Source organism: Pseudorca crassidens, chromosome 6 (assembly GCF_039906515.1).
Source record: "Pseudorca crassidens isolate mPseCra1 chromosome 6, mPseCra1.hap1, whole genome shotgun sequence".
Classification (NCBI taxonomy): Eukaryota; Metazoa; Chordata; class Mammalia; order Artiodactyla; family Delphinidae; genus Pseudorca; species Pseudorca crassidens.
Window position 1 is genome coordinate 115687076 of NC_090301.1, and position 26940 is coordinate 115714015.

Genomic DNA, 26940 nt, shown 5'->3' on the forward strand with positions numbered 1-26940 from the left:
TCCACCAATCTGCATGTAGGACAATCCTTCCGTGAGAGGGAAGTCTATGGATAATAAAATGAGAAATAGAAGGAATTGGCCAAGAAGCCCTTGACCAATGTATGTATCTGCATGTGTTGGTATATATTGCTTGAAACAGGATAGATTTCATTAGCTTTTAGATGTACTTAACGTTATAACTAAGTCATCGCTGAATATAAATTTTTATAAATTTCAGGTTGAGACAAGACAAATATCGTTTCACTCTACTCATGTCAAACTCGTGTTCTATTGTGAAATGAGTTCTCTCCTAAAGAACAAAATCAAAAGCACTGACAATTCGTTTTCCTTAAGAATGTACTGTGATGCAGCTCTCTGCAGCATCAGTTTCTTTTCCCTTATCTGGCCTTTCATTCTGTCTGTCACCCTTCTTTCCACACTCTTTTTTAGTTTACTATCTCTAAAATAAAATTGCAACACAGCTCTCCCTGAGTCTAGCTCTTATCTAGCACTTATGCAGCTGAAGTTGGTCTATTCTAAGCCTAAAAAGAGCAAAGAACCAAGATGACAAGCAATTTTCTCTGTCCCCTCCTTCCACAACCCAGTAGACACAGATACCCAGCTGTTGTATAGCAGTTTTGAAATTCTGCCGTGTAGGAAAAAAAAACATTCTGCCATTCAATAGATCACTCATGGAAAGTTCTCTCACTGGTAAATATTTTCCTTGTTTATCTAGCCAAAGTTTTCGTGGTAAGGAAAAGGCTTTTAAAAATGTACTCTACGTGATCTTAACTATTTACAACACATTATTCTATAATGAAAACAATAAATGAAGATAAAAAGAGCGTATAATTGCCAGAGTAACTCAGCATATTGATAACAAAGTCAAAACCTATCCCTTCTGAATGTAAATCTAGCTCTTTTCATGAATTTAAATAGCATTTTGTGAACCTGACCAAACGTACTCCAAACAAATCTCTTCACTTTAATTCAGTTTTTGACATAGATGATGTTTTGTTATGTCATAAAGAAGTGGCTTGTTTTGTCATTTTAAAGGTCTGTTGAATTTTGTGTGTTTTGCTCAGCCTTTTTTCTTTATTTCATTATTTGCTTATATCATGTTCTCTTCATCCACGCAGAGACATTGAGTGTTCAAGGTATTAAAACAGATGTGAACTCTACCCTCAAAGACCTTAACTTCTAAGAAAAGTTTAGTCTTAAGTTGATTTTGCTGCCTGTGTTAGGAAGTGGACACATTTCATATTGCTGTGACCTTTTCACTGCTTAAAACACATGGAATTGTTCTTTTCATACAACTTTCAACAAAATTGTGTGTCCCTATTCTCAACCTTGAAACACTGTTCTTTATATGTCCCCAGAGATTTCTGAGACAGAGAGGGTAAAGCAAAACCATATCAAAAAAAGGATGCGGCAGACACTCAGAGGAAAACAGAGGAGGCACATGAATGGGAGCTCACCAATTCTGCATGGCCAATACATACACGAGTTGTGAAACCCATTTATTATATGATGGATGATTTGGTTCACAGTACCTTCCTTGTGGTCATCCCTACAGCCATATATCGTTTCCTACTTCATCAAATAAGTAATATTTTCTTGCCTTTATTTGTTGAAAAAAATTTCTGGTGAACACTTTGTGAAAAATCTCCCCCTTGCTTCTGCAAGTCTCTGGCTTGTTTCTTATACAGGCAGTGCTTACCATCATAATCCATGTTCTAATTGATATTGAAATAGATATGCCTGTATTCTGCACCAAAAAAGAAAGAACAACACACCCAACTAGACAGAGAAATGTGTTAAAATTATTGGCTGATAATAGATCATAACATTTTGTGTTCTAACACTGAAAGCAGGTGAAGCAGAGCAAATGAATGAAATTGTATATTTTTCCTGGGTATTGCGAGCATGAGTAAGGAATTGAGTTTTTGCTTTGAAAAATCTACAATCACCTATTAATCATAAGTTTGAAAAATGTGCCTTATTTTAAACTATATTTTTTCTTTTCTTTTTTTATTGAAGTATAATTGATATACAGTATTGTGTTAGTTTCAGGTATACAGCATAGCGACTCAAGTTTTTTGCCGATTTGCATCATTATAAGTTATTGTAAGATATTGGGTATAATTCCCTGTGCTATACAGTAATTCCAGGTTGCTCATCTATTTTATGTATGGTAGTTTCTATCTGTTAATCCCATACTTCTAATTTGTCCCTCCCTCTCTCTCCCCTTTAGTAATCATAAGTTTGTTTTCTATGTCTGTGAGTCTATTTCTGTTTCATACATAGATTTATTTGTATTTTTTTTTAGATTCCAAATATAAGTGATATCACATAGGGTTTGTCTTTGTCTAACTTACTTCGCTAAGCATACTATTTTCTAGGTCCATCCACGTTGCTGCAAATGGCAATATTTCACTCTTTTTTATGGCTCAGTAATATTGCATCCTATATACAAACCACACCTTCTTAAGCCAATCAACTGCTGATGGGCACTTGGGTGGCTTCCATGCCTTGGCTATTGTAAATAATGCTGCTATGAAAATTGGGGTGCGTGTATCTTTTGGTATTATGGTTTCCTTTGGATATATGCCCAGGAGTGGGATTGCTGGATGATATGGTAGTTCTATTTTTAGTTTTTTAAGGGACCTGTATACTATTTTCCATAGTGGTTGCACCAATTTACATTCCCACCAACAGTGTACAAGGGTTCTCCTTTCTTCACACCCTCTCCAGCATTTATTGTTTGTAGATTTTTTGATGATGGCCATTCTGATTGGTGTGTGGTGATACCTCATTGTGGTTTTGATTTGAATTTCTCTAATAATTAGTGATGTTGAGCATCTTTTCATGTGGCCTGTTAGAATCTGTATGTCTTCTTTGGAAAAAATGTCTAGTTAGGTCTTTTGCCCATTTTTTTAATTGGGTTGTTTTGGTTTGGTTTTTTGAGCTGTTTGTATATTTTGGATATTAACCCCTTGTCGGTCGCATTGTTTGCAAATATTTTCTCTCACTCAGTAGGTTATCTTTTCATTTTGTTAAAGGTTTCCTTTGCTGTGGAGAAGCTTTTAAGCTTGATTAAGTCCCATTTGTTTATTTTTGCTTTTATTTCTTTTGCCTTGAGAGACTGATCTAAGAAAATATTTGTATGATTTATGTCAAAGCGTGTTTCGCTTATGTTCTCTTCCAGGAGTTTTATGGTGTCATGTCTTACATTTAGATCTTTAAACAATTTCGGGTTTATTTTTGTATATGGTATGAGGGAATATTCTAAATTTCATTGTTTTACATGTAGCTGTCAAGCTTTCCCAACACCACATGTCGAAAAGACTGTCCTTTCTCAACTGTATATTCTTGCCTACTTTGTTGAAGATGAATTGACTATAGGTGCATGGGTTTATTTCTAGGCTCTCTTGCCTTAGTAACTAACAACATGCTGATAATTACTCCAAAGGATCTGTTGATTGCACTTTTTAATTTTCTTATGAACCTTTGGTATCTTTGACCATCTAGAAAATGGAAGTTCTCTTGGTATAACAGCTCCTACTGCATGGTATAATATCTTGATCCATAGATATTTCTCAATTTAATTACTGGCCAAAATCTTTTATACAGTTTTCCATTTTGAACTATAAGGAAATATGCTCAGTATAAGTAAAAGTGACTTCAAACAAAAGAGTAATAGTAACAGTTTCTATTGTTCAATAAATCTAATAATAATCTTATATTGCTTACTATATTTCACAAAGTATTTTCAAATACATGATGCCATTTAATGCTTACAAAACACTTTGAGGAAAACAAGACAGTATTTTACCATTATTAAAGATAAGGAAACTGAGTCTTAGTGTTTTAGTATCTTCCCTATCTATGTTCAGAGTGAAATTGGGACTTAAACTGTCATATTTTTACTCAGCTTAAATGTTGAAGTTAATGCTGTATCTTGTCCTCTGTGAATCATATTCTGTTTTCTAATATTTGCAATAAATCCCCAAGCTTCAAAGTACAGGATTTATTAAGCTTTTTAAGGTCCTTCCATTTTAAACTTCACTGGAGTCTACTTTCCCTGAAACTGTCTAGTTCAACAAGCATTCTCTATGTTCGCCAGGCACCAGAAAGTGTGCCACGCACGGTGATTCATGCTCTTTCTCAAATGGTACACAAGTTACATCAGTATCATCTGGGAATGTGGAAAAAATAGCCATTTCAGACTTCACTCTGAACTAGGCAATTGGAATTCTAGGCAAAAGCACATGGCAATGTGTAGTAACAATTCCTAATAATCTGATCAAGAGGTAAATTGCAAAACCTAAAATAAATTAAAAATTAAATTAAAGAAAGAGATAAAGGTGGCAAACACTGTGGAAGGACAAAACAGTTCTATATTTGGAATCACAGGATCACCATTAAATGTGTGATTTAGGAAGGCATGGAGTAGGTCATTATTAAAACCCTTCCGTGGCACAATTTCTTTATTTACAGTGTAGGAATAATAATACATTGGAATGCAATAAGCCATGCAATAAGCCATGCGACAGGCAACTTCCTCCCCAGAAAGGTTAAGTAACTTTTGTTGGTGTATAGTAAATAAGATAAAGGATCTTAAGTGCTTAGATCATAGAAGGCCTTTGTATCAGTTTATTAGGGCTGACATAGCAAAATAACACATACTAGGTAGTTTAAACAACAGAAATTTATTTTCTCACCCTTCTAGAGGCTCAACATCCAAGAGCTAGATGTCAGCAGGCTTTATTTCTTCTGAGACCTCTCCTTGGCTTGCAGATCGTTGCCCTCTTGCTGCCTCTTCCCATGTTCTTTTCTCTGTGCATGCACACCCCTAGGGTCTCTCTGTTGTCCTCATTTCCTCTTGCAAGGACACAGGTTGGATTGGATTAAGGTTCACTCTAATAGCCTCATTTCAACTTAATCACTACTGTAAAGGCACTATCTCCAAATACAATCAGATTCTGAGATAGTGGACGTTGGAGATTCAACATATGGATTTTGAGAGACACAATTCGTTCCATAACAGCATTCAGTAAATTTTAGTTGTCTAACATTTTGCCCTATTCCCTACCTCCTTCTTTACCCAACTCATTGTTCCCACACAACCTCTGTATCTGCTCAGTTCTATTTGCTGCCCAGAAGTTATTTCCTTTAGCAAATCTGATAACCTAAAACTTGTTAATGATGATTAATATGTGTATTGGTATATTTTAATGCTTCAAAGCAACACATTTGCATAAACTTGAAGGCAAGTTTGGTGTCTTCACAGGAGAGTGAGTAGGGTGAAGATTTCTAGTATGCAGCCCAACTATAAATGGAGATCTTTTCAGAGAGTTAGATGTTTTGTTACTCTTAAAATCTATCACGTGGACCACTGTGTTTTTGAACTGTACCTAGGTTTGGACCTAGATCATCTGTGTGATTTTATGAGAGTCTGCTTTTTTACCTGTTCTATATTCTGGAAAATAAATTATAAATACCATAGTAGTGTGACATTTTAAAATTGTATCACCTTTTCCCTCTGGACAGAATGTTCATGATTTATAATTTGTGTTTCCATCTTTACTTTTAGCTTTCAAATTTTTCAAACATATGCGTGTCTGCTTCCTTTTCTTGCTGTCAAATTTAGTGATAAAAAAGAATTTTTCCTCACTGTTCGCTTAAATTCTTCTCAGTGAGAATTACTTCACAAAAAACAATTCAGGAAATATTAATGCAGTATTTCTTTTTGAATCTGACGTGCTTTAGGATCGTACATTTCTTGTTAAATTATTATTAAGCTTCCATGACTGATTCCTCTCTCTGTCAGACCCTTTGGCCCTTGTATACCATCTGCAAAACATTTCTAAAACACACTGTCTGTAAGAAATCCAGTAAAGTGGGGCCTGTATGTCAACTTGATGATCATTCTTATGCCTATGGAAAGTGTGTGCTTTTTTCTTTATTTTTCTCTTTTTAAAATGGGTTAAATAATTTCTCATAAACAGTTTTAAATTCTGTTTCATATTTTCATTTCATTCAAAGAGCTTTTCATTTGAAAATTTACAAAGGAAAATGACGTTTATATTTTCAGGTTTAATATCAAGAATTAAGAGAAATTTTAATAGCCAACATGGGTCTTTTCCATAATTATTAACCAATAAATTTCGACCACGTTGTCAGTTGTTCTTGTTTTGGTCAAATGTGTTGATATTTGCAGGGATGAAGAGCCAGGAGGCCAGCTGGTTACAGATAAGTTCCATTTTGACTGGGATTCAGTACTTGTTGGCACGGGTAACGTCATCACAGCACGGTTTGATGGCAGAGGAAGTGGATTCCAGGGCCTGAAAATTTTGCAGGAGATTCATCGAAGGTTAGGCTCAGTGGAAATAAAGGACCAAATAGCAGCAGTGAAGTAAGTGAATGTACATTTTCTTATCGTTTTTCCTGTAATGAGAAACTAGATATGTGATATAGAATACTTAGCATTAGTAAATGCTAAGAGATTTATACTTTAATGATTAAACAATTTTGTAAGTTAATCATAAAGACTATTGTATTTTTTCAAGTATCTTTCACTCTCAGTGACAAAAGAATTATCATACTTCCCCCTCTGGAATTAGAATCCACTTTGGACTTATGAATATGGGAGAGACCTTAATTAAACTACTATATTATTTATTTACAATAATCCACAATGTCTATTATTGTCCCAGTTAATTACAGTTCTTGAACTTTCACAGATACCTTTCCCACATTGGCATGAAAAAGTGACCTGAGAAAACTAGTAGGTTCTTTAAAACAGTATACAGACATTAGCTAGGATATTGTTAAAATACAGATGTTGATTCAGTAGGCTGGTAATGGGCCCAAGACTCTGCATTTGTAACAAGCTAACAGGTGTGATACCCAAACTACTGCACCACCACTCTGAGTAGCAAGATTTTGGTAAACAGGACCCTTCTACATGAATAGAGCTGCAACCACTAAAGCAGTCTCGTTTGACCTCTGCTTTGTTCTGTTTTGTTGTTTTTCTTGTTGCTAAGAATGGATTTCTATGGTTCATTTAACTCAAGAAGTCATAGCTATAATTTTTTCTTTTTTCATTTCAGATTTTTACTGAAACAGCCATACATTGACTCCAGAAGATTAAGCATTTTTGGAAAGGTAAATAGTAGAAATATGTGTGTGTACATTATGTGTTTGTATATGTACTTGCATAACTACTTTCTTCATCTTACTATAATTTCTCTGTATTATCCTTTAAAATATAATATTGTAATTAATATTATATAAATTCAGTTATTTATTAATCTGGCAACTGTTTACTGAGTATCTTTAATTGATGCATGGTGTTAGAAATAGAGCAACAATAGGACAAAAAAAAGGAATCATTTTCAGGAAGATTATCTTCTAAAGAGGAGAAGGAGAAAGTAAATGGATAAATGAAAAACATAGTTTCATCTGGTATTAAATCTTATAAGGAAAACAAACCAAGATAAACTTGACGGATAAAAGATAATTACAGGAAGGGCCAATGTTATTAAATTGAGTGGTCAAGTAAGGCCCCTCTGATTTAAGTGATATTTAGGCTGATACCTAAATAACAGGAAGGAGTCAGTCATGCAGCTCTATTGAGGGAGCAATTTCTCCAAAGAAGGAACGAGCACCACAGCCTTGGGGAAGACAACATGGCTTAGAAACTAAAAGGTGACTGGGGGCTTCCCTGGTGGCGCAGTGGTTGAGAGTCCGCCTGCCGATGCAGGGTACACGCGTTCGTGCCCCGGTCTGGGAGGATCCCACGTGCCGCGGAGCGGCTAGGCCCGTGAGCCATGGCCGCTGGGCCTGCGCGTCCGGAGCCTGTGCTCCGCAACGGGAGAGGCCACAACAGTGAGAGGCCCGCGTACAGCAAAAAAAAAAAAAGGTGACTGGAATGCATAATTATGTCTTCTGTGCTTACTGTATGATATTTACTTCCTTTTAAAATTTTTTTATTAAAGTATAGTTGATTTACAATGTGGTATTAGTTTCTGGTGTACAGCCAAGTGATTCAGTTATTCATATATATATATATGTATTCTTTTTCATATTCTTTTCCATTATGGTTATTTAGAAGATATTGAGTATCGTTCCCTGAGGATATTTACTTCTTATAGCAATAATTTTTATGTCAAGTTCAATATCATCTTCACAGTAAGAAATTAAACCCCATATAGATATTTATTGAGCACCTAGTTTATACATATCACTGGGCCAGACATTATAAAGATACTAAGATGACAGGAAAGAGATTTTGTACTATTTTAGTTTAGAGACAAAGCAAATTCTTGGCCTTCATTGATTTAAACGAAATACGTTCTACTATTCATAATGAACCCAAAGACTCATGACAGCAAGTAACTGGTACTTTTACTGGGGCACAAACTTTAGTGGTGTACACTGACAAGTGGGTCCATGAAAATCTACTTAACACATAGTAAAATATAAAACAACATGCATCACTACCATTCTCCCCCCACTTCAATCTGCAGTGCATCATGTTTTTGCTATATTTAATTCAGTCAGTGTCAGTAATATTTAAGAGTTCAATAAAAATATTTTGTGAATAATGCTCCTCTCACATAAGTACAAACAAATAAATAAATAAAAGCCCACCACTAGCAGTAAAGATATTAGTGAAAAAATGAAAATATCTAAGAAAGTGATCATTCCAAAGAAATGAAAATGCTATAGATGCATCAACAAGTGCATATAGTAAAGTCTTATCAGATGCTGCAGCATGGATGAAACTTGAAGACATGTGCTTGGTGAAGTGAGCCAGTTACAGAGGGACAAATACTGTTTTATTCAACTTACATAAAATATCTAGAGTAGTCAAGTTCATGGTGGTTGCCAAGGCTGGAGGGAGGAAAAAGGAAAGTTGTTTTTTTAATGGGGGTAGCATTTCAGATTAATATGAATACACTTGACATGACTGAGCACTTAAAAGTGGTTAAGATGGTAACTTTTACATTATGTGTTTCTTACCACAGCAAAAGATGCATATCGTAGAGAACATTTTACCCTTTCGTGGTCCTAATATACGTAATACTTTACAAAGGACTTAGAGCTTATGTATTTCAGGGCTGTACTTGTATACACATAAATGAGTATAAAAGACCAAAGGAGCTATGCAAACATTTATGAATATGGAAGTTTAGCAAAGATTTGGAAAGTTGTAAAATGCATTATGAAGACAGTGAAACATGAACTGGATGTTGAGAATCATTCAGCAAGTAGAAGACAAGGAGAAGAGTTTCATGTAAATGCAGTGTCAGTGAGGAGAGCCTGTTTGGAGAACATGAAATAAAGTAATTGACTAAAATTAAGGCTCACATAAGGAGGTGACAGTTGACAGCACTGAGAGGAAGCCTGGGCACAGATCTCAGTGAGTCCTCCATATAAACTAGAAAATATAGATGTTCGTCTAGAAACATGGGGAAATAAAACTGGAGCCTTCAGGTTTAGAATTTCAAAAATCTTATGTTTATCATTGTATTAGGGTCTGTAGCATTGTATTAGGGGACTGCTGAGTCTCAGGCAATTTACTCTGGCAATCTAAATATAGGATAAACTGACATAGGATATAAACAAACAAAAACATAACTAGATATATTTTAAATGGAAAAATATTCCATTTCGATTTAAAAAAATATGCATATCTTTGACTAAGTTATAACTCAGAAGGTGGCTTTCTTAGCATATAAAAGAATGTTGTTAGGGGCTTCCCTGGTGGTGCAGTGGTTGAGAGTCCGCCTGCCGATGCAGGGAACACGGGTTCGTGCCCCGGTCCAGGAAGATCCCACATGCCGCAGAGCGGCTGGGCCCGTGAGCCATGGCCGCTGAGCCTGCGCATCCGGAGCCTGTGCTCCGCAATGGGAGAGGCCACAACAGTGAGAGGCCCGCGTACCGCAAAAAAAAAAAAAAAAAAAAGAATGTTGTTAGCTTTAAGACTCAGTAGGTCTTGTGATTTTTCTTAATGTACTTGTTTTATTTCAGTATCAAATTGTGTTAAACTCATAAAATTTGCTGAGGAATTATGTTCTTTTTTTAATTGTTGGGAAAAGCTTGCTTAGAATTGGAGTTAGATTGTAAAGTATCTGGGGTTATTGCTTTCTTTGTTAGAAAAAATTTAATTAATGTTTAAATGTATTTAATCAATACAGGACTATTACGATTTTTCCATTTCTTCTGGAGTCAGTTTTAGTACTTTCTGTTTTTCTTCCAGTTTTATTGAGATAAAATTGACATACAGCACTGTATAAGTTTAAGATGTACAGCGTAATGATTTGACTTACATACATCATGAAATGATTATCAGAATAAGTTCAGTGAACAGCCATTATCTCATATAGATATAACATTAAAGAAATAGAAAAACATTGTTTTCCTTGTGATGAGGACTCAAGATTTACTCTTTTAACAATGTTCATATACAACATACAGCAGTATTAATTATATTTATTGTGTTGTACATTACACCCCTGGTACTTATTTATCCTATAACTAGAAGTTTCTACCTTTTGACTGCCTTCATCCAGTTCCCCCACTCCCCACCTCTATGGCACTACATTAGTTCCTGTTACACAGCATAGTGATTTGATATTTCTATACATTTCAAAATGATCACCAAGCTAAGTCTAGTTACGATATGTCACCATACCAAGATAATGCATAATTTCTGACTATATTCCCCACACTGTACATTTTACACCTGTGACTCATTTATTTTGTAACTGGATGTTTGTATCTCTTAATTTGTGTTTTGTACTTTTAAAAGTATTCGTTCCATTTCATATATTATTCAAGAACATTCTCAAAGTGTAACGTATCCTCTTATTACATGTTTAATCCTTTTACTAGTGGTGGCAGTGTCCCATTTGGACTCCTGGGTTGGCTTATTAGTGCCCCTTTGCTCTTGCTGAAGCACCTCTTCTGCTCTGGGCTGCCTGCACTCACTCTTGCACTTGCTCTTGTCCCCCCTGTCTTCTCCCTTTCATCTCTCCCTCCTTTTCCATCAACCATATTTTGGGCTTAATTTTTCTTCTCCATTTATCTTTGTTTTCTATTTCACTAACGTCTACTCCTCGTGTTATTACATTTTCTTCTATCTTTTATCCAATATTGTTTTTAAATTACTATGTTGAATGTCTAGCTTATTAGTTTTTAGCATTCTTCCTTTCAAATATAAGCCTTTGAGTTATGAAATCCCTTTGCAGTACTCCCTTAGGTACTTCCCACTGGTACTAATGTAGTACTTTTAAAATTTAATGTATGCATTTCTCAATTTCCAGGGTAAGTATGCCCTCTGAATTGTTTTTATTATTTTTATTCCAATATTTTTATAGAAGTTTTGGTAACTTTCTATAATTGACTTTGGTTATAACTGAATTGTAATCATAGAATTGACTAGAATAACAGAAATCCTTTGAAACCTCAGTTGATTCATGACTTAGGAAAGGAATGATTTATAAAACTTTCACCTCTGCTTAAAAGATTTAGTGTTACATATATGCCCGTTTAATCAAACTTGCCCATCATGATGTTCAAATCATAAACTTACCTTATGATTTATTTTGTCTCTAATTTCCAAGAAAGCTGTATTAAAATGTCACATTATAATGGTGAATTATTCAGTTTCTCCTTAGTAGGCTAATTTAGTCTTTATATTTTAAGACTATTTTTATTCATTCCCTCCAAGTTCAGATTATTATATCTTCTCAGAGAACTGAATCTTTTTTTGTTTTTCACCAATCCAGTTTATTTCTATTAATTTTTTGTTTTATGGATTTTTAAAAAATATTAAAATTACAACACCAGCATTCTTTTGACTAGTACACATTGTTTTTGCTTTTCTATCTTACCATTTTCAAACTTCATCCTCACAATTTAGGTATTTGAAGATTGCATTTATTTATATAAATTGTGATTACCGATACATTTAAATGTTATAGTTTTCATCATTTCTGCCTACTGTCTTATTCTATTTTTTTTCCTTTCTTCCATTCATCTTAAGTTTTTTTTTTTCTTTTTTCTCTTTTTTTCCTTTTTCTGAATATATTTTTGGTTTTGTTGTCTGCTTTTGCAAGGAATTGCCAAACATGTTCCAAAGGAGTTATATCATTTTATTTTACCAACTGCTGTATATGAGAGTTCCAGGTGCTCTACATCCTTACCAACAGAGTATCATAAGTCTTTTTAATTTAGAAGTTCTCTGATGATTAATAATATTGATCATTTTTTCATGTGTTTATTGACATATATATATATTTTTTTAACACAACTGATTTATTGACCATTTATGTTGTGCAACAGACACTTACGTTTTAAGATTTACTAAATCAGAGGGAGTATATTATAGTCACAAATTTGTCCCTCCCTTTTTTCAACTTTTAAACTGAGGTACAATTGACATACTAAAAATCATCATTACACAATAATAGTGTATCTAGAAATGAGATAGTAGAAGTTCTTTCATCTTGTTCTTTTTCAGAATTCTTTTGTCTCATCTAGGTATTGTATTTCTTTAAAAATTTTAGAATCATCTTTTGTAATTTTACAAAATAGACCATGGGGATTTTCATGGGAATTGTATTGTATTGTATTTCACGGGAATTGTATTGTATCTCCCTAGATCACCTAGGGAGAACTGACATCTAAGAAATATTGACACTTTCATATTTTTTAAGATATTTTTCTTTGGTGTTTTTTACTTTCTCCAATATGTGTACAGTTATGAATTTTTTTTATTAATCATATTTGGGTTTTGATGGGTTCTCTGCTTTGTCTTCCATCAGTTCCATCAAAATTGGAATTTTACATATGGAATCCTTTAAAGCTTATGTTGCATTTGTATTTTTGTATTTGTTTTTGTTTTTCTTTTAATTACACTTATATGGTAAATTTGGTCTGCAAACAACAGTGTGGACTTATGGCTCAAATTTTTAGTTAAGGTTAATTTTTTTCATTGATTCAGTACAAGTTCATAAGAATTAAAAACAAAATCATTTTCATCAATCCTTTTGTGCAGCATAATTATCTCTTGTCATCTTCAGACAACCCTTTAGGGGTCTAGCTTTGTGCAGTCTCCCTTTAGATCAGGGGTCCTGAACCCCTGGGCCATGGACAGGTACCAGTCTGTGGCCTGTTAGGAACTGGGCTGCACAGCAGGAGGTGAATGGCGGGCAAGTGAGCGAAGCTTCATCTGTATTTACAGCCACTCCCCATTGCTCACATTGCCGCCTGAGCTCCGCCTCCTGTGGGATCAGCAGTGGCATTATATTCTCATAGGAGCATGAACCCTACTGTGAACTGTGCATGCGAGGGATCTAGGTTGCATGCTCCTTATGAGAATCTAATGCCTGATGATATGAGATGGAGCTGAGGTGGTGATGCTAGTGCTGGGGAGTGGCTGCAGATACAGATTATCATTAGCAGAGAGGTTTGACTGCACAAGAGACCATAATAAATCAATTGCTTGCAGACTCATATCAAAACCCTATCAGTGAGTGGCAGGTGAAAACAAGCTCAGGGCTCCCAAGATTCTGCATTATGGTGAGTTGTATAATTATTTTGTTCTATAATTACAATGTAATAATAATAGAAATAAAGTGCATGATAAATGTAATGCACTTGAATCATCCCAAAACCATCCTCCCCACAACCCCTGGTCTCTGGAAAAATTGTCTTCCACAAAACCAGTCCTTGGTGCCAAAAAGGTTGGAGACCACTGCTTTAGACCTATTGTATGGAATCTATGCATTTTGTCTACCTCATGCACTGAGTCATCATAGCAGAAGGTTAAAATCACTTGCATTTGCAAAACAAAGAAACAAACAAGATTGGCTTTATGCTTGTTTACCTCTCAGTTTTCCAGTTTTCAGTTAATATCTGGCCTCTGTGGATTCATAACCTTTGTGCCAGTTCAATGTTGTGTTCAGAATTACTTTTAGTTGTTTAGTTCTCTTTCTCTTTTTTTTAACTACCACTTTGTATTTACTTTTTTGTTTTTGTTTAGTTTGAGGTTTGTGTTCAGTTGAGTTGATTGAGATATCAGTTTCACCAAATACTAGTAATGGAACTGCCACACTTCTGTTTTTACCATCAAAGAGGCTAGAGCAGTGTTCCCTTAAAAGATTACAGGCTGAGTTAGAATTTAGTGTGAAAAGTGTTATGATTCATTTGAGATATTCCCTCTGAAAAAAGAAACATGAATGGCAGCAGTAGTGCCAGGAATTTACCATCTTTAATCAACTTATTTCCTTTACATTTATCACTATATAATTGAATTTCTAGGTCTTGCTTTTTCTCCCTTTGGTCTAAAATTCATCCTGTTTTATATGGTCTATATATTTATATCTATATCTATATCTGTATCTATATCTACATCTACCTAGCTAGATAACTGATTTCATCCATTATAATTGAGTTTGTCAGCAGAAATTAAATTTACTTCGAAGTTTTGAGGTACATTGCATTGTTGGTCTCCATAAAGCTGAAATAGGGAACTCCAAGAAACTGGTTGATATTTTTTATTTTGTGTGTGATTCATTCCAGTATAATCTTTCAGAATTTGGAAAGCAATTCTAATCTATTCTTTCTAACCATGTAAGCTGATTAAGAAATATAGAATTTTTAGTATTTCTAAGAATGTGTTTTGTGTTAAATAATATATATTTTTAGACAATATCCCTACCTATTTTCTATTTATGGAAATATTAAGCCTATAAACGCCAGGAAAACATTGATTAAATAAATGCATTCTCTTCTAAAACTGTCACTACTTTTAGATACTAAAGAAACTACTAGAAATAGGTATTAGAGGAAAACTTCAGCTAGCATAGAAGATAATGTTTGGCTTTTTATATCCAATTTCATTTCAATATTTCATGGGTAAACAAAATTATACTAAAAAGTTGTAACTATTACCTAAAATGGATCTTAAGGATACTCCAGTAGTTATTTATTGTTCCAAATGAACTTTCTTCAATATAGTTAAGCTGAAATTCTTATTGGTTATAAGTATTCCTTCCACCTTTCTGCTTCAGTATTTTTGTTCATGCCTTTTAATTTATTTCTAATAACAGCCTCAAGCTGGTACATTGCTTTTATAATTCTATCTCTTATTAAGCCTCATTCAGAGGTCGTTTTCTCCATAAATTATTCACTAAATCTCTCCCACTTGAAATCATCATTCCCTCCTATGTACTCAAAGAATACTTTGTCAGTAGCTTCTCATATTCATTATACCATCATGCAATGTATTATATTTATTTGTATTCTTGTTCATTTCTTATGTTAGACTATAAGCCTTTTCAGGGTATTTATGCTTTATTTGATTTTTTGTTGCAAAGGAATTTGAACTGAACTCATGTCATGCTCTTTCCTTCATCTGGAATTCTCTCTTTCCCACCAGATAGCCAAACCTTATCATTTTGGAGGGAGGTACACAGAGTTTCTTGGCTTTCTAGCTTTAGTGTTTTCATCAAATTTGGAAAATGTTCAGTTATTACTTCAATTTTTTTTGTTGTTGCTGCCCCCTTTCTCCAGGGATTGCAAATAGATGTGTAATTAGGCCAGTTGAATTTTTCCCTAAACTCACCAAAACTATATTAATTTTTAAAAAATATTTTTCTCTGTGTGCTTCATTTTGCTGCTGTGCCTTAACTGTACTCTTCCAGGCAGGAAGCTGTAGCAATCCCAGGGTTGACTTGTTCTCTGTCTTTCAGTGATCACTGTCCTTTGTTGCCCAATGTCCAATGTCTTAATTACTTCTATTTCATATATTTTGCCCATATTTTTAGTTGTTTCACATGGAAGGGTAAATCTCATTTCTGTTATTCCATTCTTATGGAATTAGAAATTCCTACGTAAAATTAATTTTTGTTTATTAATCATTTTACAATGTTATTTTTGAATTGTCAATTTATATACATATATACACTTAGTTATATTGGTCTCATATATGTGAATATATGTATTTGTTTTCTTATTGCAATTTTGAGATTTTGATGCATTAAAGATAGCAATCTTTTCACATTTGTTTGAAATATTTCTTCAGCCTGTTGATTGACTTTCAGTTTTGTTTATGATAATTAAAAAAACTGAAGTGTTAAAGTGTTTTTCTTATCTTTTGGCAAAACCTTTCAAATCCTTTCTCTGGTGATTTCTTCCAATGATTTTATTTTTTAGAGATTTCATTCCTATCAAAATAAGTATTTATTAGATTTTCTCTCTGGTGATTTCTTCCAGTGATTTTATTTTTTAAAGGTCTCATTCCTATCAAAATAAGTATTTATTAGATTTTCTCTTTATGTATCTGTTTGAGTGGGGCAGAGAGAGGTACATAACACTTGTATGCTGAGGATTTATATATTTGGTTTCAAATAGCTAGTCAGTTTCACCAGCTCCATTGATTGACTAAATCGTCCTTAACACTTTGATTATGATGCCACCTAAACAATAAGTTCTCAGATATTCTTGGATTTATTTCTGGTGTAACCTGCCTATCTGTTCTTAGACTAATCTTATAGTCTTTTAATTATAATATCATGCTTAATAATAATACATTTTAATACTTTAAAATATTTTCCACTCTTCGCTCTTTTCTTTCATAATACCTTTCACTTACCTCTCCTATTTTCTCCACTTTATAAATTCTCCCAAAATATTCAGCTATAATTTTTTAACTAAAATTTTATTAAAACAATTTTTATTTGAGAAGAATTAAACTTTTCAAACGATGTAGCTTTGATATGAATCACATAGTACATCTCTTTTATTTAATTCTTATTTTATATTTCTCAATAGAATTTTATAGTTTTCTTTATGTATGTCAAATATCTTCCCTGCTATATTTATTTCTAGGTATTGCTTATTAGTAGTGCATTTTAAAATTTTATTTTAAGTAGCACGTTTTTGTCCATATTGTTTTCTAACTTGTTTGTTGGATAAATGGAAAGCTTATACTATTAGCATATTTAGCTAATATGCTAATAGTATAATAATTGGCCATCTGTACTCAATAATCATTCATATGACTTGATTAAAGACTTTGAACCATTTTAGTTTGAATAATTATCCTTAGGACCTAATCTAATTTCATATAATATAATGTAATAATATTAGTGTTCACTGTACCAAGTAATTATATCTAAGTGTTAAAGGTAAGAAAACTGCTGAAAGAAATTTTTTCTGACATATTTTTTAAAAATTGATGACACAAATCAAAAGTAGGTAGCAAAATTTAAAACATTATAAACATCATACGGAGAACAGATATTGCTATGATTACCAGGCCAGTATTGATGGGAATAAAATTAATTCATTAAAAAAAATGTACTGAGTGTATACTATGTGCCTTGCACTTTTCAAGTTACTGGACCTACAGCAGTCACTGAAACAAAACAAAACAAAACAAAACCAAGTCTATCTTTTATATAATTGTTAATGCAGTGAAGAGAGATAAATGAAAAACAAATAAATGAAAAATAATTAGTAAAGTATATAAAATGTCAGATAATGATATTACAATTCAGAAAAATGAAGCAAAGAGGCAGAGAGGGAATCAAGAATAAAGATGAGATAGCAATTTTCAATCATTAGAGAGGAACAATTTCACTAGGAGTTCATGATTGGTCTAAAACAGGGAAATTTGAGGAGACAAGAGACATGGATATCTGGAGAAGGTAAAACAACTTTAAAAGTGCAATGAATATGGAAGCTTTTTAAAACTTAACCTATGGGGATAATTACTCATTATTTAGAGTCTTAAGAGTCTCAACTGGGATAGCCTCATCCACCAGAGGGCAGACAGCAGAAGCAAGAAGAACTACAATCCTGCAGCCTGTGGAACGAAAACCACATTCACAGAAACATAGATAAAATGAAAAGGCAAAGGACTATGTACCAGATGAAGGAACAAGATAAAACCCCAAAAAAACAAATATATGAAGTGGAGATAGGCAACCTTCCAGAAAAAGAAGTCAGAAGAATGATAGTGAAGATGATCCAGGACCTCAGAAAAAGAATGGAGGCAAAGATCGAGAAGATGCAAGGAATGTTTAACAAAGACCTAGAAAATCTAAAGAACAAACAAATAGAGATGAATAATACAATAACTGAAATGAAAAATACACTAGAAGGAATCAATAGCAGAATAACTGAGGCAGAAGAAAGGATAAGTAACCTGGAAGACAGAATGGTGGAATTCACTACCATGGAACAGAATAAAGAAAAAAGAATGAAAAGAAAGGAAGAAAGCCTCAGAGACCTCGGGGGCAGCATTAAACACACAAACATTCGCATTTATGGGTCCCAGAAGGAGAAGAGAGAGAGAAAGGACCTGAGAAAATATTTGAAGAGATTATAGTGGAAAACTTCCCTAACATGGGAAAGGAAATAGCCACCCAAGTCCAGGAAGTGCTAAGAGTCTCAGAGCAGGATAAACCCAAGGAGAAACAGGCTGAGACACATAGTAATCAAACTGACAAAAATTAAAGACAAAGAAAAATTATTAAAGGCAACAATGGAAAAATGACAAATAACATACAAGGGAACTCCAATAAGGTTAACAGCTGATTTCTCAGCAGAAACTCAACAAGCCAGAAGGGAGGGGCATGATATATTTAGAGTGATGAAAAGGAAGAACCTACAACCGAGATTACTGTACCCAGCAAGGATTCAATGGAGAAATTAAAACCTTTACAGATAAGCAAAAGCTAAGAGAAAAAAACACCACCAAACCAGCTCTACAACAAATGCTAAAGGAACTTCTCTAAGTGGGAAACACAAGAGAAGAAAAGGACCTAAAAAAACAAACCTAAAACAATTAAGAAAATTATAATAGGAACATACATATCAATAATCACTTTATATATGAATGGATTAAATGCTCCAACCAGACACATGCTCACTGAATGGATACAAAAACAAGACCCATATATATGCTGTCTATAAGAGACCCACTTCAGACCTAGGGGCACATAAAGACTGAAAGTGAGGGGATAGAAAAAGATATTCCATGCAAATGGAAATCAAAAGAAAGCTGGAGTAGCAATACTTATATCAGATAAAATAGACTTTAAAATAAAGAATGTTACAAGACACAAGGAAGGACACTACATAATGATCAAGGGATCAATCCAAGAAGAAGATTTAACAATTTTAAATATATACACACCCAACATAGGAGCACCTCAATTCATAAGGCAACTGCTAATAGCTCTAAAAGAGGAAATCAACAGTAACAAAATAATAGTGGGGGACTTTAACACCTCACTTACACCAATGGACAGATCATCCAAACAGAAAATTAATAAGGAAACATAAGCTTTAAATGACACAATAGACCAGATAGATTTAATTGATATTTATAGGACGTTCCATCCGAAAACAGCAGATTACACTTTCTTCTCAAGTGAACATTCTCCAAGATAGATCACATCTTGGGTCACAAATCAAGCCTCGGTAAATTTAAGAAAATTGAAATCATATCAAGCATCTTTTCTGACCACAATGCTATGAGTCTAGAAATCAATTACAGGAAAAGAAACGTAAAAAAACTCAAACGGTTGGAGGCTAAACAATACGTTACTAAATAACCAAGAGATCACTGAAGAAATCAGAGGAAATAAAAAATTACCTAGAGACAAATGACAACAAAAACACAGCGATCCAAAGCCTATGGGATACAGGAAAAGCAGTTCTAAGAGGAAAGTTTATAGCAATACAAACCTACCTCAAGAAACAAGAAAAATCTCAAATAAGCAATCTAACCTTACACCTAAAGGAACTAGAGAAAGAAGAACAAACAAAACCCAAAGTTAGTAGAAGGAAATAAATCATAAAGCTCAGAGCAGAAATAAATGAAATAGAAACAAAGAAAACAATAGCAACGATCAATAAAACTAAAAGCTGGTTCTTTGAGAAGATAAACAAAACTTATAAATCTTTAGCCAGACTCATCAAGAAAAAGAGGGAGAGGACTCAAATCAATAAAATTAGAAATGAAAAAGGAGAAGTTACAATGGACCCTGCAGAAATACAAAGCATCCTAAGAGACTACTACAAGCAACTCTATGCCAATAAAATGGACAACCTGGAAGAAATGGACAAATGCTTAGAAAGGTATAACCTTCCAAGACTGAACCAGGAAGAAATAGAGAACATGAACAGACCAATCACAAGTAATGAAATTGAAACTGTGATTAAAAATCTTTCAACAAACAAAAGTCCAGAACCAGATGGCTTCACAGTTGAATTCTATCAAACATTTAGAGAAGAGTTAACACCCATCCTTCTCAAACTCCTCCAAAAAATTGCAAAGGAAGGAACACTCCCAAACTCATTCTATGAGGCCACCATCACCCTGATACCAAAACCAGACAAAGATACTACAAAAAAAGAAAATTACCAGCCAATATCACTGATGAATATAGATTCAAAAATCCTGAACAAAATACTAGCAAGCAGAACCCAACAACACATTACAAGGATCATACACCATGATCAAGTGGGATTTATCCCAGGGTTGCAAGGATTCTTCAATATACTCAAATCATCAGTGTGATACACCATATTAACAAATTGAAGAATAGAAATCATATGATCATCTCAATAAATGCAGAAAAAGCTTTTGACAAAATTCAACACCCATTTATGATAAAAACTCTCCAGAAAGTAAGCATAGAGGGAACCTACCTCAACATAATAAAGGTCATATATGACAAACCCACAGCAAACATCATTCTCAATGGTGAAAAGCTGAAAGCATTTCCTTTAAGATCAGGAACAAGACAAGGATGTCCACTGTCGCCACTATTATTCAACATAGTTTTGTAAGTCCTAGCCATGGCAATCAGAGAAGAAAAAGAAATAAAAGGAATACAAATTAGAAATGAAGAAGTGAAACTGTCACTGTTTGCAGATGACATGATACTATACATAGATTATCCTAAAGATGCCACCAGAAAACTACTAGAGCTAATCAATGAATTTGGTAAAGTTGCAGGATACAAAATTAATGCACAGAAATCTCTTGCATTACTATACACTGAAAATGAAAGATCAGAAAGAGAAATTAATGCAACAATAAATTGTTATTCATAACATATTTACAGTATTTTTACTTTAAGTTAATTCACTGTGTATTACAACTGATGTGGTTCAGAAAGAATCATACAAATCAAAGGCTGTAGGAGAAACGTTTTTTTTTTTCAGTTCTGTCAGTAGATCTTTTTGACTGCAATCATGAACTCTTGAAAACTATCTCAAAAAGTCACTTAAGTATCTCAAAACCTGGGTCCCATGAAAACGTAAGTCCTTAGTAAAATGGTATTAGAGATTTCATCTCCTGTTTTTATAGTCTTTCTATCTATTGGATTCAGTTTCTTACACCACAAGTAAAAATTATTTTTTTAAAGAAATAAAATTATCTATATTTTAGGTCCATGGAATAAACTTTTAAAAGTCTAGATAAATTTGTTAAAATTTTATAAGTAATGCTAAAATGCTTTGCAAATGGACATGACATAACAATTGTAATGAATGGAACAGTCTGATCACTGAGAAACAAATAAAATGACAACACAACTGAAACATAGCAGCCTATACCAACTATTGACTATTATTGACCTATATCAAATTAAAAATGTGCTCTCGTTGACAAGAGTCAGTATGATGAACCCCAGTTTTTGGTATCTTCCTGATAGATACGAGTTGCTTTGGAAGTTAAAATCACCATTCTATGTCTACTAGAATTTATATCTGATTTCTTATATCTGATTCCAATATCCTTGTGGAATATTATTTTTCCAAGAACTTGTTCATTATCTATTCTGGCATTCAGTGAATAAATATGAAATGATAAAGAGGAAGGAAAGCAATTAAAATTTATTTTAATTCCTACCAGTGTTGATTTTCTTTTAAAAATAGAATTTATTAACTGAAATAAATCAGTTTAAAGCAGTATTTTGAATAAGATTTTTAAATGCTATAGAGAGAATTTTATTCAAAAATTTTTACTACCATTTAAAGAGTATTTACCTTCATTAATCCCAAATCCTGGATTTTTTTTTTTTAACAGTAAAATACAATGTCTTATGCAACAGCGATTTACAACCCTGCTTTCAGTTAGAATCACATGGAGAGCTCCATGGCCCATTCTCCACATATTGATTCAATTGTTTTTGAGGGCATTGATACATAATTTTTTAAGTTCCACTGGTCAAGGGAATGCTGGCTAAAGCTAGGAAGATATTATGTTGGGAATCTTTATTACATTATTACACAATAAGAACTTTCTATTCAAAATATGGACCAGCAGTATAAACGTCTCCTGGGAGTTGGTTAAAAATGCAAAATCTTGGGCCCTATCCCAGATCTACTGGATTAGAATAGGCATTTTTAACAAGATTCCCAAATAATTTAAAAGAACTTTCAGGTATTGTTCTGGAATCTGCCCCTCCTTTGGAAGACACCATTCTCCTTAGTTCCTGCAGATAATGACTCTGAGAATCATGTGAAACTAAGGTAAAAAAAAATTATACCAATTTATTAATTTATTTTATTTAAATATGATATACAGTTATTCTCAGGATAGTAATATCTAGCTAGTCTCTCAAAGTAGTTATGTAAATAACAGAATTGTTATCAGTTGAAAGATTGTTTGGTTATTGTGGAATTAGAACCAGAAAAGTTATCAACAAAGATACATTTTTCACTATGAGAATACTGTTGCCGCTTGGGAAATATTTGAAACCTCTTGGCTACAACACCGTGGTCTCAATTCCATGACAGTGAACTAGAAAGGATATACCAGAAAGGCTCCTTGTAGGGACAGAATTTTCAAAGTCTCTCTACAGTTTTGCTGTATAATAGCTATTTATTTACTTGCTTTGCATGACTCATCCCACACCTTCATACTTCTGAAGGGGAGCAGAACATGCCATGCCAGAATATGCCTCTTTGGCATAAGGATTAATTTGAGCTGATTATTTTAAGAAACAGCATAAACAGGAGACACAGCATAAATGGGAGAAGCTTTAAAAACAGAGTAGAAGTTACCCTTTTGCAAGGGGCATTTACATTTATAAAGAAAACCTCTATTTGTGTCTCCCTCTCTTTACCAGGAAGGGAAGAATGACTCTAAATCATAAGAAACTTTTATCACTGGAGAAGGCACTGACTTAAATCTACATAACAAACCTTACCCTTGTTTACAGTTCTTTTCCTGATAACTTCCCATCACTGACTTTCCCCCAACACTTTTCTTCTGTTTTTAATTGAAGATGGTATTTAAGGTGGTGACTTGGGCCATCTAGGGAGTTACTTAGTTTCCCTGCTAATCTCCATGTATAGGTGAGGTATACAAGTAAATAAACTATTTGTTTTTCTCTTGTTAATCTGTCTTTTATTGGAAGACATCTCAGCCAAGAGCTCAGAAAGATAAAAGGAAATTATTTTTCCTCCCTTCCACTTCTTTCTTTAGATATGTTAAGACATTTAAGCCTATTAATTTTTTTTGTATTAATTTTGCTGACTTAAGGCTATTTTTATCCCTCTCAAAGAGACTAAGCAAAGGTACTCTGTGGGGGCTTACTTCTATAAGGGATAATTTTATTTCTCTCAGTTTCTAATTGTTGCAGAAGCTTTGCATAAATGTCTGGGTACTAGCTAGATATTGTACACAATTGACATATATAGGGGAGGAAAAATAATTTCCCTCTGCCCTTCTCAGTTCTTGCCTGAGATTCTCTTACAGTAAGAGACAGATTAACAAGAGAAAAATGAACAGAAGTTTGTTGACATGTACACCTCATGTATACATGGGAGATACTCTGGGGAAAATGAGTAACTCTGTGAGGTGGCTTAGAAATGAGGCTTAAATACCATCTTAATAGTGATGCTGAAAACTCGGCATCTGTGCACCCATGCTGAATCCAATCTCAGAGGCAGAGTTTTGGGTGAAGTAGAAAAGAATATCTTCATTGCTTTGTCAGGCAAAGGGGGATGCAGCAGACCATTGCCCCTCAAAACTGTGTGTCTCAACCTGGAAGGATTTCATGAGGAGTTTTATAGCAATGGTTCAAGGGCAGGGTTGCTGATAAGGATTAGAGTGTGTGCAGGGGCTGCATTCATTTCATCTGGTCTCAGGGGGTCTGTTGAGTTTCTGTGGTTACTTTAATCTAGCCTTAGGTGGTCTTTTGAAGAACTTCTCTCGTTCCTTTAATCTGGAATGAAGAATGCTGACATCTTCCATTTGTTGGGGATTTTAGTACTGTAAAAAGCTCAAAGATACTGTTATGTGTATCCTTTGAGGCAGAACCAGGACCCTGCCCCAAGGCTGCACTACTGTTTCTTGCTTGCTCCTCCCTTGTCTCTGTATCCCCTCCCTTCCCTGATTAGCAACTGTTCGAATCTGCCCTTTGGGACTCAGGGAAGTTCATAGAGGTGGAGTCAGTTTCCCACAAACAAGAAATGGGGAGCAGAAAAGCTTCTGTGCCCAGGAGCCCCACAGAGTTCTGCACGCTTTCAACAGGGAAAGGGAAGAGGGGATATAGGCATTTTAAGAGAGAATAAATTATTGTTAGGAAAGACAGATGGGGCTTTAGAAGAATAGATGGGAGGTATAGTTTGTGATATAGTCTCTCTGGCTGTGGTGTCAACTTCTAGTCTCCTTTCCTGTGGCAAGAGGCAATCTTCCCTGGTTGATGAAACTTCCAGGGAGGGGATCTAGAACAATTGATTTCTTTTTGGAGGATCTGCCTTTAGGAAGATAAGAGGAGTTCAGAGAAAGCTTCTCTCAGCATTTGCTGTTTTTTCCAGTGCCTATATCTCAAAATAATCAATATGCCAAGTGATATACTTTGGGGTGGTGTATTCTGCTACCCTTCACATATGTTCTGTCAACCAGTTAAGTAATGTCTGATTTCATTTTGGACTTTCTAGTACCAAATTTTTTTTTTTTTTTTTTTGCGGTACACAGGCCTCTCACTGTTGTGGCCTCTCCCATTGTGGAGCACAGGCTCCAGACACACAGACTCAGCGGCCATGGCTCACGGGCCCAGCCGCTCCATGGCATGTGTGATCTTCCCGGACCGGGGCACGAACCCATGTCGCCTGCATCAGCAGGCGGACTCTCAACCACTGCACCACCAGGGAAGCCCTCTAGTACCAATTTTTAAACAATGCTCCAAATAAGCACAAATGAAATTCTTTACTACTCATCTCAAGAGTATAGAGAAAACAACATGTTCCTAGAGCACAGGACCACACTAGAATCATCTGGAAATCTTTCAAAAGTAGAGCCAATTGCATCAGAATTTCTGTGCTAAGGCCTGGGTATTAATATTTTTTTAATACCTACTAGGATACTCCATTGTCTGGCAAAATGAAAAACAATTCCAAGAACACAGCAAGAATTAACGTCTAAAATGAACAGACAACTCAGTAGGTCATTCCCTTAGCCTAGCATTACTGTAGTTATTAAAATCTCCTTTGGAAATTTTCTAGTCAGATCGTGGTCTACAAAAGAAAACTGGACACCTTGATTTATTTTTTTAAGAAGTTATAATTAAGTTTGTTCAAAAGCATTTCAAGAGGATATTTAAAAATTAAATTTAAAAATAATCCAACTCATCTAACTAGCAAAAGTATTTATCTTATACCATTTCTTTCAAGTTTTTAGTTGTGTGGAATTGAAAGCAGAATCTATACTTGTGAAGATATATTTTAAATATTTAATTCCTCTTTCTCAATTCTTAATAATCATTATTAAATGTTTTATTAAATGAATATACTGTTTTATTAAATATATAGTACCTAAAATGATATGATTTAATCAGTTCTGTACTTTCCTAATTTCAAATTGTTTGGAGCTATTCCCAGATATCAAATCAAAGAGTCAATATTTGACACTTGATGATATATAATTAATTTTATATTTTACCTAAAGATATTAAAATAGCTTATTATATAAAAATTTAAATAACTCTTTTCAAAATTTTCATCTTTACATAGTGATGTTAGTATATTCTTTGCTCCAGTCTGGGACATTATGAGACATTCTGATATGTATATTACCAAACAGTGACCAAAAGCTTAAAAAAATCTCTAGGAATATATATATATATAAAAATATATATGAAAACTTTTTTTTTTTTTGTCAGGGGTATGGTGGCTATATTGCATCAATGATATTAAAATCAGATGAAAACCTTTTTAAATGTGGATCAGTGATTGCACCCATTATAGACTTGAAGTTGTATGGTGAGTACTTCCTACAGACTGACCTAATATAATGTACTGATTCATAGACAAGAAACTCCCCATGTAGAGAAGCTCATTTGAGTTCATTTATCATGTGTTATCAGAGATGTTTTCAGCTCTTTATCACCTCTCTGATTCAATCAATTTTAGTGGAGCATGACAATTAAATGTGAAATGTAGAAACTAAATGAAATATGCTAGTCAAATGATTTTTAGTTTACCCTCAAATTTCTGTTTTCTTGGGTCACAGCCTCAGCTTTCTCTGAAAGATATCTTGGTATGCCATCTAAAGAAGAAAGCACATACCAGGTAACTAATTTAAAACCAATGAAGAAAGGAGAGTATTTTTGTTCTAAAAACCCAGTCAAAATGCAAATATAGATAAATCTTTATATACAGATTTTTGTGTTTTTGTTTTTATAGGCTTCCAGTGTGCTCCATAATATTCATGGCTTAAAAGAAGAAAATATATTAATAATTCATGGGACTGCTGACAGTACGTATTATACTTGCTGCTACTGATTGATGTGGTCTGACCTTGAACAAAGGGGTACATCCAAGGACTTGCTTACAGGAGGCCCTGTAACCCTTCTGGGGAGGAGAGCAGAGGAGTTGGGCACAAAGAATCTGATACCTGCACTGCCCAGTAAA

At 34.1% G+C, this 26940-nt stretch overlaps 1 protein-coding gene across 4 annotated transcripts in view; it reads left to right on the forward strand.

Annotated features, from left to right (window-relative positions):
* The window catches only part of DPP10 (dipeptidyl peptidase like 10), a 1288081-nt gene that overhangs the window by 1255374 nt on the left and 5767 nt on the right, over positions 1-26940 (forward strand). For all 4 annotated transcript variants that reach the window (XM_067742149.1, XM_067742151.1, XM_067742148.1 and 1 more), the window contains 5 exons: positions 6203-6397; positions 7095-7149; positions 26190-26289; positions 26540-26598; positions 26713-26785. In XM_067742149.1, the coding sequence (XP_067598250.1) occupies positions 6203-6397; positions 7095-7149; positions 26190-26289; positions 26540-26598; positions 26713-26785 (482 nt within the window). The remainder of the gene's footprint in view (positions 1-6202; positions 6398-7094; positions 7150-26189; positions 26290-26539; positions 26599-26712; positions 26786-26940) is intronic.